This window comes from Anolis carolinensis, chromosome 6, assembly GCF_035594765.1.
Source record: "Anolis carolinensis isolate JA03-04 chromosome 6, rAnoCar3.1.pri, whole genome shotgun sequence".
Taxonomy (NCBI): domain Eukaryota; kingdom Metazoa; phylum Chordata; class Lepidosauria; order Squamata; family Dactyloidae; genus Anolis; species Anolis carolinensis.
In genome coordinates, this window is record NC_085846.1 from 97,335,790 (window position 1) to 97,354,085 (window position 18,296).

At 37.9% G+C, this 18,296-nt stretch overlaps 1 protein-coding gene across 1 annotated transcript in view; it reads left to right on the plus strand.

Annotated features, from left to right (window-relative positions):
- malrd1 (MAM and LDL receptor class A domain containing 1) overlaps positions 1-18,296 on the plus strand; it is a 225,812-nt gene that overhangs the window by 115,479 nt on the left and 92,037 nt on the right. Inside the window, exon 21 of the mRNA XM_062984307.1 lies at positions 10,347-10,527. Within this exon, the coding sequence (XP_062840377.1) occupies positions 10,347-10,527 (181 nt within the window). The remainder of the gene's footprint in view (positions 1-10,346; positions 10,528-18,296) is intronic.

Below are 18,296 nucleotides of genomic sequence, written 5' to 3' on the forward strand. Positions count from 1 at the left end.
GCTAGCTCAGAACTGCTGAAACATACCAAACACAGACCCTGAACTTTTCAAAAATACAGCGACCTGCAGATATTGGTAAGGACTAGCTCTGAACCATGGCAGCATTTGATAAGTAAAAGCAATTCCTTGAAAGGACATATTTTGTTGGAAGCAGGTAGGGGAAACAACAGGTACCTGTCCCATGGGTACAGCGGGTGTACTGTATTTGGCATCTACTTAATAATCCAGCCAATTGCTGCATTATTCTTGCTTCATTTTTATTCTTGTATTATCCATCAATGCACCTGGTGCATAAGCAAAAGAACAAACCTTGTTTAGGATGGAGGCTACAGAGAATGTAGGCAGGAGAAAGATAAGGGTAACAAGGGAGGGATGCAAGCAAATGCAAAAGGTTTTGTTTTGTTTGGTAAGGATTTAAACAAGGTGTGGCCCAAAAATGTTTTTGCATTCCTTGAATTGTAGAGGTTTATTTTTTCTGGCCTTAAAAGGGGTACATTGCCCTTCATGGAAGACTCAGAAGTGAAAAATCACCACTATAACAAGTTAAAAGAGCATCTTGCAAAGTTTATATGTGCAAATAACTGGTTTTCAAAACTGGAAGTGGATTTCTTGCCACTTCCAGGTTTCTGAGGCAGAAGGTCCTAGGCGCAAGAGAATTGGTCTCCAGATCTTCCACAGTCTCCTAACCCAGTCTAAAAGGGTTAGACAGTCAGTCTTGTCTGCTACAGTCTGATTAGTTGAACGAAAACTAATTTTACATGGTTTTATGCTGGCATGAGAGGGATAAAGATGCTATCCCAGTACTCTGAGAAAGAGGTGCAGAAATAATACAGCATTTGAAATATCTGGAAGCCTTGATACCAAAAAGGATGTAAAGCTTATTTTCAATTAGGATTATTTAGGGTTCATAATTTTGCATTGTAGAATTAATGCAATTTGAGGACACTTTAACTGCCATGGCCCAGTGCTATGTAATCATGGGAACTGCAGTTTGGTGATGCACTGGCACTCTTTAACAGAGAAAGCAAAAGACCTAGTAAATCTACAACTCCAAGATTCTGTAGCATTGAGCCATGGCAGTTAAAGCTGTGTCAGATTGCATTAATTTTACAGTGTAGATACAGCCTTATTTAGTAGATCATATGAGGTACTTTACTTTTCTTTTTACAGCTGGTTGTGCTGAGAAGTCACATGGGAATCTTTAAAATATCCCAGGTGGTTTTTTGTATGAACAAGAATTTTAAAAGGAAATCAAAGGATGCTCTTTGGGATACTTTTGACAAGAAGAAAAATGAACGGCGACAGTAGGGTCACAGGAGTTAACCTTTCTTTGAGTTATGAATGAGGATGAGTTATGAACGAGAATGCCAGTCCCTTGGCACATTGTCATTCACTAAGACTGATAACAATTCAATATAGACAGTTCAGTGGCACTTTATAACAGAATTGCTGGCAATAATTCATCTCAGCTTTGACATGATATTCTATTTTGGGGAAAGACCAGCACCCTGCATAATCTACTAAACCTTAGTTAGGTAAGGGAAGCAGCATGCTTGTAATGTTCTAAAATCACATGAAAAGTGATATATGTGACAGTGTTCTCTAATTAGTTCCCCTCCTTTTTTAAAACAAGGGGGCTCTTCAGGGAATCAAACCACATACCACAAACCACAAACCACAATTTGAGAGCAGAAGAAAAGAGATCTAATTACTCATCCCTCTTCTATTCTTATTATGTTGGGTATTATTATTATTCCTCTCATCCCATATTTTTACTCCACCTGCCTGCCAATTCTCCACTAAGCTTCTTTTTCACTTTTCAAATAAAATTGTTACTTTCATTCTACGGTTTTTCCATCGTTCTTCCTTTAGCTTCCTACACAATTATATGGGAAGTAGCAATGAAGTCATAAATTCTAAAGCTTTTCTAAATTGTGCTTTTTCAAAAATTGAAAATATAAAAACAACAATAATGTCGTTTTTATTTTATATATTTTGTTGTTGTCTACCGACATGTGAACTTCACCTTATGACAGCTCGATGAATGAGAGACTTTTAAAAGCCTAGGTCATAAACTGCTCTGTTCAGGTCTTGCAAATTTGGCGCAATAGCCTCCTTAATTGAATCAGTCAGCCTATACTGCAGTCTTCCTTTTTTACTATTGACTTTTACTTTACGGAGCTTTATCATATTTTTCAATTAGTCATGTCAGCTCATCATGCATCCAAGGTCTATTTAGTCATCTTGGATTCTAGTGAGAACATGACCTCAGGACTCACATATCTGTGTTGTAATTCTACATTTAGATTGTCATGATTGATGTTTCTCAGTGCATGTATCTTGCTACTTATCACATAATCTATATACCATGTTGGATATGTACATATTTCTTCAAGTAACAGCAGGAATCAAATCATAGATCATATGTACCTGAGGAAGTAGACTTGGGCTGCATTTACACTAGCTGATTCATCCAAATAATCATGATGGTGGCCAGTGGCCACACATACATGGCAAAGCCCTCTGTTGTGCAAAACTGATGCCAGCTGGGCAAGACTGCATTAGTCCCACTGGCCCATCACTTTGTACTCTATGTCATCACTGCTACCCTCAACTGAGCTTTCTGTGAGTGTCTAGTCATATTATGTCTGATGGCATCATGACGGGGGACCTGCATGATCAGCAAATAGGGGATATAGTCACCCACCTCTGTGACCGTGATGATAGTTCCTCCCAGGGAGCTCAGTGAGGCTGGTGAGGAGTGGTGGTAGCAACATGGAGAGAGTCCATTCCCTTCCATGTGTGCTGGTCAGTACAGGAAATAGAGTGGTGTGCCTGTGCAGACCAAAACAGACTTGATTCAGTTGTCCAGATGGTCAGGAACCCTATGGATATTTCAGAGTGCTCAACCTTTAAACTTCATGTTTTAATCTCTGCATATTCAACCATGTTTGGTAAAATGAAAAGTGGAAAGTTAGTAAAGTAGAAGCCAGCAGGAAAAGATGGAGAAAGCAGCAAAGGTGGATTGATTCGATTAAGGAAGCCACAGTTTTGAGATTGCAAGACCTGACCAGAGCAGTTGGTGACTGGAGCTTTAGGAGGGCTCTCATCAGTAAGGTCATCATAAGTCAACTTGATAGCAAATATCAACAAATATTCTATTGTGTTAGTGCTGAATAGTGTTGCCACCTCCTTTTTTTAAAGAATATATGGCGGCCAGGTATAATAATATTCTGGAATCAGGATTATCTATTGAATTTGGAAAATGTTTTAACAAAAGAATTAAATGATGAAGAGTACAAAAAAAGAGATTTTCCCATCCCTATGAGAGGCCCAGCTCTACTGAATTATTTAGTTATAGAATCATAGAGATGAAAGAGGACTAATGGGCCATTTAGTCCAACTCCCTGCTCAATGCAGAATCTCTGGATAAAGCATCTCCATCAGGCCAAAGTCCAGCCACTTTTTGAAGACATCCAGAGAAGGAGACTTTACCATCTCTCTAGGCAATTGATTATATTGCTAAACCATTCTTACTGCCATTTATTATTAAGGTTAGTTTAAAAATGTTTATTAAGAATAACTCTTTTAGAGACTTAATGAACGTCTACAAATAACATCAGTAAGACATAATGTGCAGTGTAGTCCTATCAGACGTGGCTCGCATCATGTTCAGTGGAACGTAAGTAATACCTAGAAATGTCACCTCAAGCAGAAAAGTAGATTGGAATTTATTGATTTTCTCATCATGTGAAAATCAATATTGACTTGCAATTGTATATTTCACCCAGTACCACAAGAGGGAGTCTTATATTTCTCTTTGGAATATAGGTTACAATGACAGATGACATCCATTAACTAATGTAATTTAAGATCAAATGCTTTAAGCTTTGAAAACTACAGTCAGATCTCTTATGTTGAGATTGTGGGACAGAAAATGTAATTGCTGGCCTTCTTCCGCTATAATGATTAAGACACATCCAGTTGCTGGTGTTCTCCATTTGTTGCAATGCCTATGAAAGTGGTTGTAACATTCAGAAACTCACAATGTATGTATTATGCTGTACTGATTGCTACTTGTTCAGATGTACTAGTACTATATATCTCTGAAGGTACAAATATTGGGATATCAGCATGGATTTAGATTGTTAATAGATGATGGAAATTAATCATAGTAGGTAGAGATGGAAAATTAATTTAGTAGGTTTGCATTACTGTATGAAAAGGTTAATTTCTCACCTCCTGTGATTGGCAATGGGACAAAAATCGTCATGGTTTGGAAATCCATACAATTTAATAGGGAAAAATATATGCACAAAACTATACGGATATTTCAGAAATTCTTATGACTTAGATACATATATTTGGAAAAACATTCCAACATGTTTTAGAGTCTTTATGAATCTGCAGGTTCCCTAAATTTCTGAGGAAATCTCTGTACTGCTCTAATTCCTATAGTATAGTTTTCTGCCCAGTTCTCAATCTCTCTTTGTACTTATAGGTATTTGTATGAGCAGAAGCTTACATGATGTTTGAGCATTTTGGTTGACCTACAAAGATATCACTCTTCTGTGAATTTGGAATTATATTTTTTCTTAATAATAATTTTTCAACCATTTAGCAGAATGAGAACTTGATGATAGAAATATTTTGTTAACTTTTATCCTCCAACCTTTTAATTATTGTAATCATAAGGTTGCATTTTCACAGGTGGCATCTTTTCACAGGTGGCACCATGTATAGACTTTTTGTCTCAAAAATCATACAAGGGCAAGATACTGAGTGCATGCAAGAATAACCTTCAGAATCCTTCTGAGAATATTTGGAAGTCATCTTCGGACAAGTCCTGTTCGGTACTTTCTCCTCTTGGAACACAAACATCTGATCTATACAGGTCCTCTGGTGGTCCTTTAGGTTATAGGTCAAGATAGGAAAGTTCAGCCAAGATGGCTTAGAGACCACTGAGGCTGCTTTGCAGTCTCTCAATCATCCATAAACTCAAAATGGTAAGCATCTAAACTTGTTGTGTTCCGCAAATCCTTAATAACAATTTCTCAAGCTTCAAAAGTGGTGCTACTATTGCCCATTTTATTGCATTGGTGTGTATGTGTTTTGCTGTTTTTCACCTTTCTAACAGAAAAATACTATTTTTTCCTCTCCATTGGATTATCTCCTGGTAGTATTGGAATATCTTTATTATGAACAATTAAATTGGAAATAGTGGCACAGCACTCTTGAGAATCATGTTTTTCTACTTTTTATTAAAGTAAATGCTTAAACCAAAGTGCTAGTCTTAATTACAGTAGACTTGGTAAAGCAGCTTGTTTTACAATAAGAGTTGACTTACCATAAAAAATTTAATTCAATGGTTATGCTCTAGCTAGGACTAATAATTGGTTTTGGTTGAAGTTGGCTTTGGTCTTCTCAGTTGTGGCCCCTCGGCTATGAAACTCCCTCCCCAATGAGATCAGATCAGTCCCTTCTCTCCTAGTCTTCAGAAAAAAAGTAAAAATCTGGCTCTGGGGTCAGGCTTTCAGAGAATAGCGCAGTGCAATAATAGATTTGGAATATTTGCAATGACAATGGAACGGCCTCAGACTACAATTTCTGGATGGTGTGATTTTAATATTGAATGTAATATTTTTAAATGTTTAATATGTATTAATTTTAATTCAATTCATTTTAAGCTTAAAATAAATGTTTCGTATGCATTTAAGGCATTGAATAACTACCATATTTAAGCAGCCTTGAGTCCCCTTAAGGGTAGTGAAAGGTGGGATATAAATAAAGTAAATAAATAAGTTTTATATGCACCAATATTGGACATTTGTAGCCAGAGATTTTTGTACATTTCAGGCATCCCCCCCAAATAATTTTAGGTTCAAACCATTTGCCTTCTCTTGAAGCATACTAAGAGAGGAGATATTGCAATGGACCAATTCTTCAGGCATCTTTAAAACAGATATTCAGTTAGAAGTTATGCTTAAATGTTTTACTGCGTTTGATGTTGTATTAAATCTTTATAAATTTTGTAAGAGCAAATATTATGCTGTATGATGGTAATGGATTTTGTATTTTAGTATTGTGCATAAGAAGTGTGTATGCTTCTGAAGAGTGTTTAGTGCTTGAATTCATATATCTTAGCATAGATATTTTTTAGATGTCAGACAAAGCATATCTATAAATAAATCTACAGAATTAATGCTCCTAATACTGGAAAACCAGATAGGTCTAATTCACTTTATTATCAGTAAATACATAAATGGATCAATTTTCCATTATAACTTGCCATTATTAATTTCCACTTCAATTAAATGTCCTGCCTAATTCCCCAATCAATGGAAAGCTCTCATCTAGTTTTGTAAAATTAATCAGACTCTTCATATTAATAATATTTTGGGATGTTTTCTCATACCAAAGAGACTTCAAGGGCAGACTGCATGTATGTGCAGAGACATCTAAAGGATTAGATACAATTAAGTGCCTGGATTCTCCTTGTCATATTTTTTTTATCATTATGCTAAACAAAAGCCAAAATCCATCTACCAGCCTTGTTGTTTATCCATTTCTCATGCTTTATTGACAACTTTCTCTAATAGGTCTTCATAGCAAAGAATGGCAAAGATGTGTTCCATTCATCAGCATTTGATACACTTTACCAATGCTTCTTAAACTATCTGATGTCAGGGACTGTGATGACTCATGGGCCATGTAGTCCCGTTCCTAGTACTATTGTGGCAGATGAAGAGGAAAACTTGGGTTTCCCACCGTTTCAGCCAGAATTGGAGCCCTTGCACCTGCAAGATGTTTGCCCACAAGAAGTCAGCCAAACAAGCCTTGAGCAGAAATCTCCCCATTTTCTCGCCGGGATAATTATAATCGAGATAGAGGCGCTAGGGAGGTGAATCGCAGAAGCGCCAGGATTGCTGCCAGACAATTAGCTGATTAAGCCTGTTTCCCTTGGGAAATCTTAAGGAGTCATGCATCTGGACACAGTATGGGTTTCGTTTCTTGTTCCCCAGGGAAAGTGTTCCTTGGCAGGAAAACAAGATCCTATATAGGTGTTTACCCGCAAGGAAATCCTTGCGGAGTCAATTCGTCAGCTTCGGGAGTGAGATCGTGTGTGGACTACGCTACTCCAGTTCCCTGTTCCCCGGACCTTGCCACGGACCTTGTTCTAGTTCCAAGCCTGCCTTGTCCCCGGATCTTGCCACGGACCTCGTTCTTGCTTCTTGCCTCTTGTTGCCACGTATCAAGCCTTGTTTGCCAAGAATCTAGTTTGCTTCCAGCCTTGTTGTCAAGCTCCATTGGACTAAAGGACCCTGTCATTTCCCCACACTTGCTTGGCAAAGTGTGTGTTTCGGTTATTGGATTATAACTTTGGACTCTAATATCACATATTGGACATTGTTTTCCTGGACTATATTTGACCTTTCCTGAAAGGTCTACTTCTGAACTATATTCTTCACTTGTTTTTATTGACTTTATATATTCCTTTAATAAAGATATTAGATAGATTCTGGCCTCTGCGCATGGTTATTGGTGCTCTGCAGCTTGGGTCTTGACAGGGACCCACAGGATTTCCTCTTATAAATGTGCCACAAACCAGTGCCAGATTTATATCCATTGGCTATTTTTATTTCTTCCCTGTAAATTTGCCATGAACCAGTAATCAACTGCTTGCAGACCAGCACCAGTCATGGATCACTTCTTAGAATTGCATGATTTCTAATCAGAAATCAATTTGTAAGTAATACTCAGGAGAACCTTACTTCAATAGAAATGGATACCAAATTCCAGAGAAAGGGTTTGCTCAGTGGTGCTACCCCAGGCTCTGCTATTCTATTTGGTATTCTATTTTGCATACACAAGAGCAAAAACATAAAGAAACAATGGCAAAAACATTCAACCACTTTTATGGCACGTGTTCTACATGTGTAAAACATTAACAGTTATGATATCCTATTTTTAGAGGCACTGCTGTATCCAAAAGATCTGCTAGTTTCTCACTGGTAGGACAGACCTTAGGAGGAAACTTCTGTTGGTTTCTTTTTTCTTTCTCTGGGGCTATTTTTTCCACTTGGAAATAAAATCCCTTTCCATTGAAAGAAATGAAGGGGGGTATTACTGAGGCCAAACTAAAAGCTGTTATTCTAGATTCTCTCACCCACTCATCTTGGAAGATGGTAGAAAGTTTAAAGTACATCATTTGAGATAGGAACAGCCATCAGAGGGCTTCTTTTGTAGGGTCAGATGGGAGTATTCATAAGTCAATTTCTTTCTCGGTGGTTGTCTTCACTGAAAAGCTTATAGGGTGATTTTTGCAGCTTCTCATGGCCCTGAGGGCATCCTTCCAGGGCTACTGGGTTGTAGGGTAAGAGCTAATTTCATTCAACTGGAGGTGTCAGAACTACTTGAACTGTGGGCTGAAACATGGGCAGAATAGATTCAGCATATTCCAAAGTAGAATTCACTGCAGGCATATTAATTATGCACACTATAATAGATTTTTTATTAGCATCCATATAATTCGTTTAAGTTAAGTATCAAGAAGGGCCCAATTTGTTTCATTTTTCTGTTTACTAATCACATTATAGTTTCTAAATGTCTTGCATGTAAGAAATAGTAGGGCAAAAACCATGCATCTGTGCTCTGTTACTGGAATCAATTTTACTGCCAGGTACAGAACCTGGGAAAAGTACTTGTTGGATTAAGACTCCCAGAATCCTCCAGTTACTATAGCCAATGACTAGGATGGCTAGGGGAATCTGGGGATTGTTTCCAAACTCTGCTGTAGTTTCAACTAAAAGATATGTGTCATTCAATAAACTTTCATATGATTTTACTGTTGGTAGGGAGAACAAGAGCCACCAGTTCATCCCTGATCAATGCAAGAATCCACAGATAAAGCATCATTGACAGACAACATTCAACCTCTGCTTAAACACTTCTGAGGAAAGAAAGTCAATCACTCTCCAAGGCATTTTATCTCCAAAGGCCAATAGTTAATACCATCAGAAAGCTGCTCCTTGTGTTCAGACTCTTTCTTTCCAGCACCCTGAATCTATTGATTCAGGTCCTGCTCTCTAGAAGAGTAAGAACAAAACTGCTCTATCTTTCATGTGATGCCCACTCAATATTTTCTTCTCCAAGCTACATATACAAAGGTCTTTCAACCACTCCTCATTGAATTTGGTTTCCAGACCCTTCCGGACTTGTCAGATATGACATAAGTATATAGGGACTGTTAACTGTGTAAAGCAAGCTTCAGAATTCAGTCCCAGTGTGTTCCTACTAGTGGATGGGGCCCTCCATGTTGTTTCCGTATGGTTTGTACATGTGTCCTTCATGTGTCTGTGGCCACACAAGAGGAGATGGACTGATAAAAGCTCATGTGAGGATATCAGATATATAATTTTCAGTCACATAAACAAATGGATGACTGAGGCTTTAAACTTGGGTTTGAATCCAAATTGATTGTGCCATACCAGTGAAGAAAGGCCATGGGAGTTATAAATCATTTTCTGGAAAGTCACAAATTGTCCACTTCTACATAAAAATGGGGATGTTTCCTACAACAAGATTTATAGATTACCATTCCTTTTATACTGTTCACATAACCTGTAATGAGAAACATGCACATCTTGTTTTCATCATCATGAATGTATCTTAATCCTCATGACATCTTGTACATATCAAATGTACACATTCTGGGCTCATTATGGCACCTCACAGAATGCATAATATGCCCATCTGGGCTATCTAAATGTTAGCCAAGGGATGTTTACATTCATTGCCAGATATTAGTGCTTAAGAAGGAAACAAAAGTATTTTCTTCAAAAGGAGTAATGGAAAGTTCTACTTTGAGTGAGGATTCAACTTATTTGGTTCCATTTGGTAGGATCAGGCTGGCAATTAGTGATGGGAAATGGGAAGGGATTATGGAACCTCCAGTAGTAGTCACTCAGTTGATACATCTGCATAGTTTTAATATCAGGACCTCTGACATGGTATCCCTGTGTATGGCTTCTTGCACTGCAGTAAATAATTTGTGATGTTGGTATTTTGCCTTAGAAGATGAGGGATGTAGTTAATATTGTTTCGTTATGGCCCAAAGTTGTTAAATACAGTATGACTGTTGAGTGTATTTCTGCTTTCCCTGGCTTGGTGCTTTCCAGATGAGTTGAACTACATTGTCCATGCTCACAAGCAAATATGACACATAAGCTATATTTTTCATTTTACAGTTTTCAAGTAATAGTTCATATACTTATCAAGTATAAGTCCGACATCCTGTGTTTCAGGTATTCACTGAAGCTTTAGCTTTTCTTTTTTAAAATCTCCAGATTGGGAATGATTTTTTGAGGGTATGGAGTGATTCTGGAGTCCACAGTGGCCAGTGGAAGAAAGCACAAATCCAATTGGGGAAGCTGAGAAATTTTGCAGTCCTGTTTGAAGGCATCCGAACCAAAGATCTTGGAGGAGGCGCAGCAATAGATGACATTGAATATGAGAACTGCAGCACAAGTAAGGCTAAACATATATTTTGTCTTCTCTAAAACCTTGCTAAATTTGAACTTTTACAATAATCACTACTCTTTAGGATCCATTGTTTACTTGGTTCCATTTTAAAATAATAAATAATAAATATATTTTTTCAAAGTGATGGTTATAACCTTTAACCAGTAGTTTGGATTCAGACTGTCTGAAATATCTAGTTTAAGTCTTAAGATCTTCAGGGTAATTTCCTCTCAGTTCTCCGCCATCACAGGGACATTTGTTAAGGCAATGGGGAGAGCCGTTTTTGATGACTGCTCTCTGTCTTTTGCCTTTTCACTAACAGATGAAAGTTATTTAGACTGGACTTTGGCTTATCATTCATATGGCAGAAGGGGTTTTTAATGTGTTTGTACATTATTTCTTTTTTTATTATATTTTAGTTGTGCTTTAAAATGCTTTGACTCTCTGCTTTTAGTAGAATTATTTATTAATTTATTAATTTATTTAATTTATATACCGCTCTTCTCCCCCAGGGGGACCCAGAGTGGTCTTACATAATGGTAAGATTAATGCCACATATAATACAAAATATAGTAAAAACAAACAATCGTAAAAACACACTTAAAAACCAATATCATACCCCATTAAAACAGTAAAACGCTGTGTGACCGTTACAACAGGGCCAGTAGCATTGGGCCAAAAGTTGGAGTCCAATTATTTGTTTAATTGTTTTAAAACTTTTGTAAAATTAGGGTGCTTTATCTGTATCTTGGTTTTTAAGTGGGTCCCTTGAAGGAAGAAGCAGGGCCGTAGCCAGAAAAAAATTTCGGGAGGGGTTTTGAAAATTTCTGAGGGGGGGGGTTGAACCCCTGACCCACCCGCCCCCTGGGTTCAGACCTGTCAATATCTGCTTGAGATAGTGCCTGGAGAGACTCTTAATTTTTTGCATCTCATAGACTTAACATGGGGATTTGGTTAACCAGTTAAAATTCATGAGTAAACCAGGGTTTTTTTTAACCTTAAAATTTTGGGGGGGGGGGGGGGTTGAACCCCTAACCCCCCCCCCCCCCCCCCCGGCTACAAGCCTGGGAAGAAGGGAAGGGCATGCATTTAAATAAACAAGCAAATCAATTAATATTTTTAAAAAGTAAAACAATATATCAAATATAACAATTTGCACTGCAAAATGATCCACAAGATGATTGAATGTGTACGGTAAAGGAAGGTAAGATTAATTCCATCCCAAAACCATTCAGTATGGATATGGCATTGCACTTTTGTTTTTGCAGCCAGCTAGAAGCAAAATTCATATCATGGCTCCACCTAAATTCTTCACTTGGTTTATATTATACAACAGGGTCTCATCCCATTGCCAAGACCAATCTAGAGTGTTTGCTTCCCGTGTTCCTAGTAATATTAATTAAGAGCTTCCCTTTATAAGTTCAGCTTGTTTTACTGCCTTTTCATGAGTGCAGGTAGGGCATGAGTGATCATTGCCCCTTGAGTAGTTTCTCTTAATTACTCCAATGCCATATTCTCTTCCTACAAAGGAAGAAAGCTCTAATTCCAACTTTTCTTTACAATGTAGTGTGTGAAAAACAATGAAAGAATAGCTAAGCATAAACTATGGGGAAATAACCGAGGAAACAAATAATTAAAGCCTCTCTGAAGGAACAAAATTGATGTCAGAATCATTGTTCCTCTACTTCTGAAGAATGGGTTAAACTTTTTGTCCCCCTTTTAAAAATCCTATTAAAGAAACAGTTCATAGGCTGTTTATCTTCAGCCTTCCAGTTTTCCTCACTGGGATATCAATTAAACAGGCTGAATCTGCAAATCAGAAATATTTCCTTAAATGGAAAGGAGCAACCCTTTAAGAACTTGGTACCACTTCCCCTTACTAAAAACACACGTCATGAGTGAAGCCTACAAAATAAAAGTGGAATAAAAACACAGAAAACACTGGAAACACATTGGAAGCACAGTAACATTGTATAGGTGCTATGCATTCCACAAAAGCTGCTAGATATTCCATAGAAAGGGACTGGTGGGAAAGTAGCTAAGGGCAAGTGTACTTGGACAAGAAAACACAAACTTGCTTCAAATTCTCTCCTGGCTGTTCCCACAACATCCATCAACTTCCAGTGAGCAAAGTTGAGGGATATTCTGGAGTTTGGCGGAAACTCTGGAGTATTTTGTGGCTTCAGGACAGCCTAAACAATGAATTGGCTACAATTTGGACCAATTCAATGTCCTGACAAGACGCAGGCACCATCATCCTTTTCTTGCATTAATCAGTGCAGAGAAACAGGATGGATCAGGTCAGTATTTTCACCACCATTGCTTCCAGCTCTGGACAAACTGCTGGCCATCATGTGCACCCCATTGTGACATCAACAGAAGTGCCTACAAAACTAGACAACATGACGGGTGAGGTGACAATCTAGTAGGGTTAGACCAACTGGGTTGCTCATCCTTAGGATATGCATCTGGATCGAAAGAAACCATATTTTTTTATTAGATTACAAATAGTCTTCAGAGTGTTTCAAAGAGCACAAAGAAGTATAGCACATGACCAAGAAATTAGATAAAATCCATCTTCAAAGTTGTTTAGAAAAATGGGGAAGACACATGATACTAGGTAGAGACTGGTAACTGTTAGACAGAAGTACTAACCCTTTGACACCCCCCTAAGTGTATTGTTTGGGGGAAATCACTTTTTTTGGTACCAGAACTCTGGAATGTGCCAGCCAGCATTAACATTTTAAACTGGGAAATGTTGATGCTTTTTCTGCATGGCAGGGGGTTGGACTGGATGGCCCATGTGGTCTCTTCCAACTCTATAGTCTTCTATGAAAAAGATTACAATGGAGTATTGTGGGAGATGACAGCATCCCTATTAACTAGCCTGACCACTTGATGCTGCAATATTTTGGTTCTGTGATCTCATCACATTGGGGTTTTTATGGCCTCTTTTTCCTCTTCTGGACAGGGCCTGCTGAGTGCCATCAAATGATACTAGCTTGGCCCTGCCCACATTCCTCCCGAAGTGCAGGGGAAGCACTGCAAGACCCTTCCTCTGCCAAGATGGAGAGGAAAATGTGTTTTGGTTAACTCCAGTGGAACTGCATGGATTTCTTTGCCCCTTCCTCCATCTGATGGGGGAAAGGGCAATGCGGCAACTGCCGGTGAAACGGCATGGCCCCAGGGGCCATGTGAAGAGGTCCTTAGACTGTTATCAATTCCTAGATTTACTATTATTTATTCATGTTGTCTGTTTTGGATTTATTTTAACTAGAATAGGACTTCAGTACTCATTTCATGTTATGGCAATGAAATGACACCCAATCACCCATGATAAGTATATAGTGTTTGATATAGCTACCGGTAGGTAAATATTCAATTTTAGGTCCCCTACCTTCTGTCACCTCTGTGTTAGCCTTTCACATTTGCCTAAATGTTACCCCAAATATCTGCCACACACTGCAGCTCATTATTTATTCAGCCTCAAGAAGAGAAAGTTGTGTGAAATGCAAATGTATGAAGTCTGATTTGGAGATTATGACATTTTTGACAAATCTGTGGTTGCAGCTGAGATTACTGGTATCTCAGTGCCTGACAAATCTTTGCTTATTGTAGGATCCATCTGCCTAGGCTGCAATGCCTCAAGAAAGAAATCTTTAGGAGTCAGGGTAATTTGTTAAGTCTGTTCTGTGTCAGAATCGATGCACATCTTTAGATTAGACCTAGCCTTCTGCATGACACATGTGGCTGAGTAAGATGCCCCACAGTTTTTGACTGAAAATTCCCCTTATTTAATATGACTTCTAGCTTCTGCCTGGGGGAAAGTATTATCTATCCTTTTCCAGAGACAACTGTCAAGGTCATCCATGGCTATAAACGTTATTGATGAACATGCTGATAATGTGGTGCTGCTCATATACGAATCTGAGCAATTGGCAAAATGTGCTGATACAAAAGGGATTGGAAAATGCAAGTGCTTAACTAGAATATTTTCTGAGATCCTTTTTTGAATTATGTGTGGAGTTTTATTGGCCTTTAAGGCCAATAAGTTTTTAAATATTGGAGTAGGTTTTTAAATATTGGAACTGTAAGTGTTGGAGTGTTGGAGAAATAATCAATGACTGTTTTCTGAGGATAGTGTGTAAGATTCATTTGAAAACTAGTGTGGTGTTGTGGTTTGAGCATTAGTGTACAACTCTGGAGACCAGAGTTCAAATCCCCACTAAGCCATGGAAACCCATTGGGTGATCTTGGACATGCCACTTTGGGCCTTTCCAGACAGGGCAAAATCCCAGGAGGAACTGGGATATTTAATCCCAGGAAATAAATATTGATGAATATTCATTGTATTCCTAGATAGAGACATATCAGCAATATTGTTGCTCTGTGATAGCATTTAGCTGCATGCAGTTCCAGCTTCCCAACAGGTGTTCCCTGGAAACATGAGGAGATCAGGTGTGGAGATGGGGAAGCATGAAGTTCTCGCACTCTCTAAAATCTTAGAAAATATAATGTCTGAATAAAATAAGGGATTGAATCCCATAGTATGTACAGTATTTACCTGATGACTTCTTCATCCTGTCCTCTCTATGCAGTCCCACACACTCCAAATCCCCACTGGAAGGCTGACAACCTTCTAGAGCAGTTTTTCCCAACCTTTGGTCTTCCGGGTGTTTTGATTTCAGCTCCCACAATTCCTAGCAGCTAATATGATGGATGGGATTTCTGGGAGTTGGTGCAAAACAACTGGAGGACCAAAGGTAGGAAACCACTGCTATAGAGCAGATGTGGAGGCATAGTATGAGAAGAGATGATGGGGAGTCCCCATTAATATGTGTTGAATCATAGTACCAGTACATATATGTCAGTCTGCCCTTTTTCTCTTGGGTAACTGACTTCCTCTTGTGTGAATGATGTTTTGTTCTAGCATAAATATAATTTGCAGTTGCCTTCAATGCCATTGATTATTTGCTGTGGCAGACTTTTTTTTCATTCTGTTACAAACGGTCTAGGGCTCACTCATCAATAGAGTATGTAATGAATGCAGAAGGCCTGGCAGGGGGCTGACATGAGAGCTAAAACAAAACAAACAAGGGGGCAATACCAATCAATAGCGAAACTGGAAAGCTAAAGCCAGAATGTTACAGATATGCATTGTTATATAAATGTCATGTAAAATAATATCTATTTGTTAAAAACACCTTAAAAGATTGCACTTATTAATCATTCTGGAATAGACATATCCCAAGCATTACAAAATTTGTATAGACCTATCAAGTTAATAACAACAGCAGCAATAACATTTAATACTTAGCAGTTTTATAGTGCTTTCCAAGAGTCAATGTGTTTAAATTAAAATATTTCAGGCATCTTAATGACAGTCTTGGATAAAAGACAACTTGCACTAGTAGAGGGAGCTTAAATTGCAAACATGATGGGACGAACTCAAGGGTTGATCCAACCAAAGTGTGCTGGGCTTTCAAGTTTTTTTCTGGGTTATTTTTGTAATTTAATAGCTCCCAATAGTTTATCCAGTGAATACAACTGAATAGCACAGCTTGTAAGTATGAGAAATTTTCCCAAATGCATGCTGTTTATATACAATTTCACTGGATTGCTTATCTTCTCCTTTTCCAACTTTACTAAATGTATTCATATTATATTTTAATTTGTTTATTGTATATTTTCACCCTACTCTTTCATCATGAAGGCTCAGGACAAAGCAATATAAACTATTTTTAAAATTCCAAATTAAAATCAGTAAAAAGTTTCAGGAAAGGTATTAAAAAGTTCAAACAAATCAAAACAGCTTAAAAAGGCTAAAAGATTTTAAATCTTTTTTTATGAAGCATGTATATGTATATGTTTAAAAGTATATGAGGTTCCACAAGGCTTATAAAAAATCTTGAACATGGCACCAAAAATGAACAGACAAAAACAAAGCAGAAAAAAACAACATTGGTATCAAGGGGAGCGAATTACCCAAATTGAGTACCTCAGCCAAGAAAGCCTTTATCTGTGTCCTTGCCATCGTATTCCCCTTCTGGTGAAATACAGAGGAAGTCTCATCCAACAAATCTGTGTTATTCCTGGCTAGTTCGTAATTGCAAAACAATGCTTTTCTCCTTTTTTCTTTCTCTCCACCCCCATTATTTTTTAATATAAGGTACTTTGAATTTTTTGCCAACTTGAAAATGAATGAAGTGCTCTTAGCTATGATTGATACTATTCTGAGACAAATTATGTTTGTGCATAATTAAATGTCAAAGTTCAGAATAAATATGCTGAGCAGGTCAAGAGTTTTTTAATGTGCAACCAGCATAAGTTGATCCAAGTGAATGAAAATGCATCATCTTTACATTAGTCTGTTGCAACATAAATATCAAACTCCTGCGGCACATTAATGGCTGATGGAGAATGTGTCTTGTTTTGGCATAGGCTTTCATGAATATATTCCACTTTGTGAGATGTATGAGGTTTTTCCTTCATTGCTAGTTTTAAAGATACCTGAAAGTGGCAAGACACCAAAACACCTCCATGCCATGAGTTCACAGCCAAGGTCGAGGATTGAAAACAGAATTAAAACATCTGGGGCCCTACGCGGGAAGGAGTCTGATATCACAAACTGGCTCAGACTGGAAGGCCTGGAGGATGCTGCTAAGGCTCTGCAATCGCCACATTACTGCAGGCCTTTAGCCAGAACATTGGTTTTATTATGACAAAGGTGACCAGTGAGCCCAGTGAGATCAATGGCCAGTCCAACCCATCCTGGAAGGAAAGGCTAATGGAACAGTTGGTGTGGTCTGGTCTCCATAGTTAGAGACTCCTATTACAGCATAACATATGTATGTATGTCAACATGCACACACAAAGAAATCTTAAATAATGTGTATTGCAGCAGCAGTGCATACAGAAACAGATATCCTGAGAAATTCCTCCCCACTTTTAATATTTGCCACTGAAAAGAGTCCATGAATACGGAAATAGAAGTGTGTTCTTAAGAAGTTTCTATGATCTTGGTGAAGGTGACATCAGCAACTTCTTATCATCGTGATAAGCTGTGCATAGATCAGAACAACTACTGTGAGTGCTGACAGAGGATGAAACGATAGTAGAACAAAATGTAGTTGGCTGTTTGTATTAATGTTGAGTCCTTGTGCAATGTAGAGCAATGCAACTCTGTGCTGTGCATTTTTCAGGTGTAAACTGCAATCTTTGATTTGGTCTTACTGTATATATTCTGATAGTGTTCCATGATTGGTGCTGAACTAACTGGTCAAACTATTATCCTCCATCAAGATTGTGAGGATGAAGGAAAGAAGATTGCCCTTTGGAAGTCCAAGGAACATAGTCTTTCCAAGCTCTAAAATAAGTTTTACATAAAATTGCTTTGTCGGGGTGTGTTTAAAGTGGTAAATTAGATTACATCTTTTTGATAAAAGGCAATCACGTTTATTTTTAGAGTGGGTCCTTAGGTGATCATCTACTTGCCCTTCATTTAATTTCCTCTTCTTTTTAGAACACTGACAGCAGAGGAGTCCTATAAAAGTTCTCCTTGAATGTCACCTCCCTTGAATATATGTATATCATTGTTATTCTGTATCTTTATGATCCATGTCCATTTTCCCTGTCTCTGCATTATTTAGTTTTATTTCATTGAGCAATGGTTTCAAAATTTGTTTTATGCCCTATATTTCTTTTTTATTACCAAATATTTTATTCACTTTCAGGATAGGATAAAAGTGTTTATTGGTACAAAGAAGCCAAAAAAA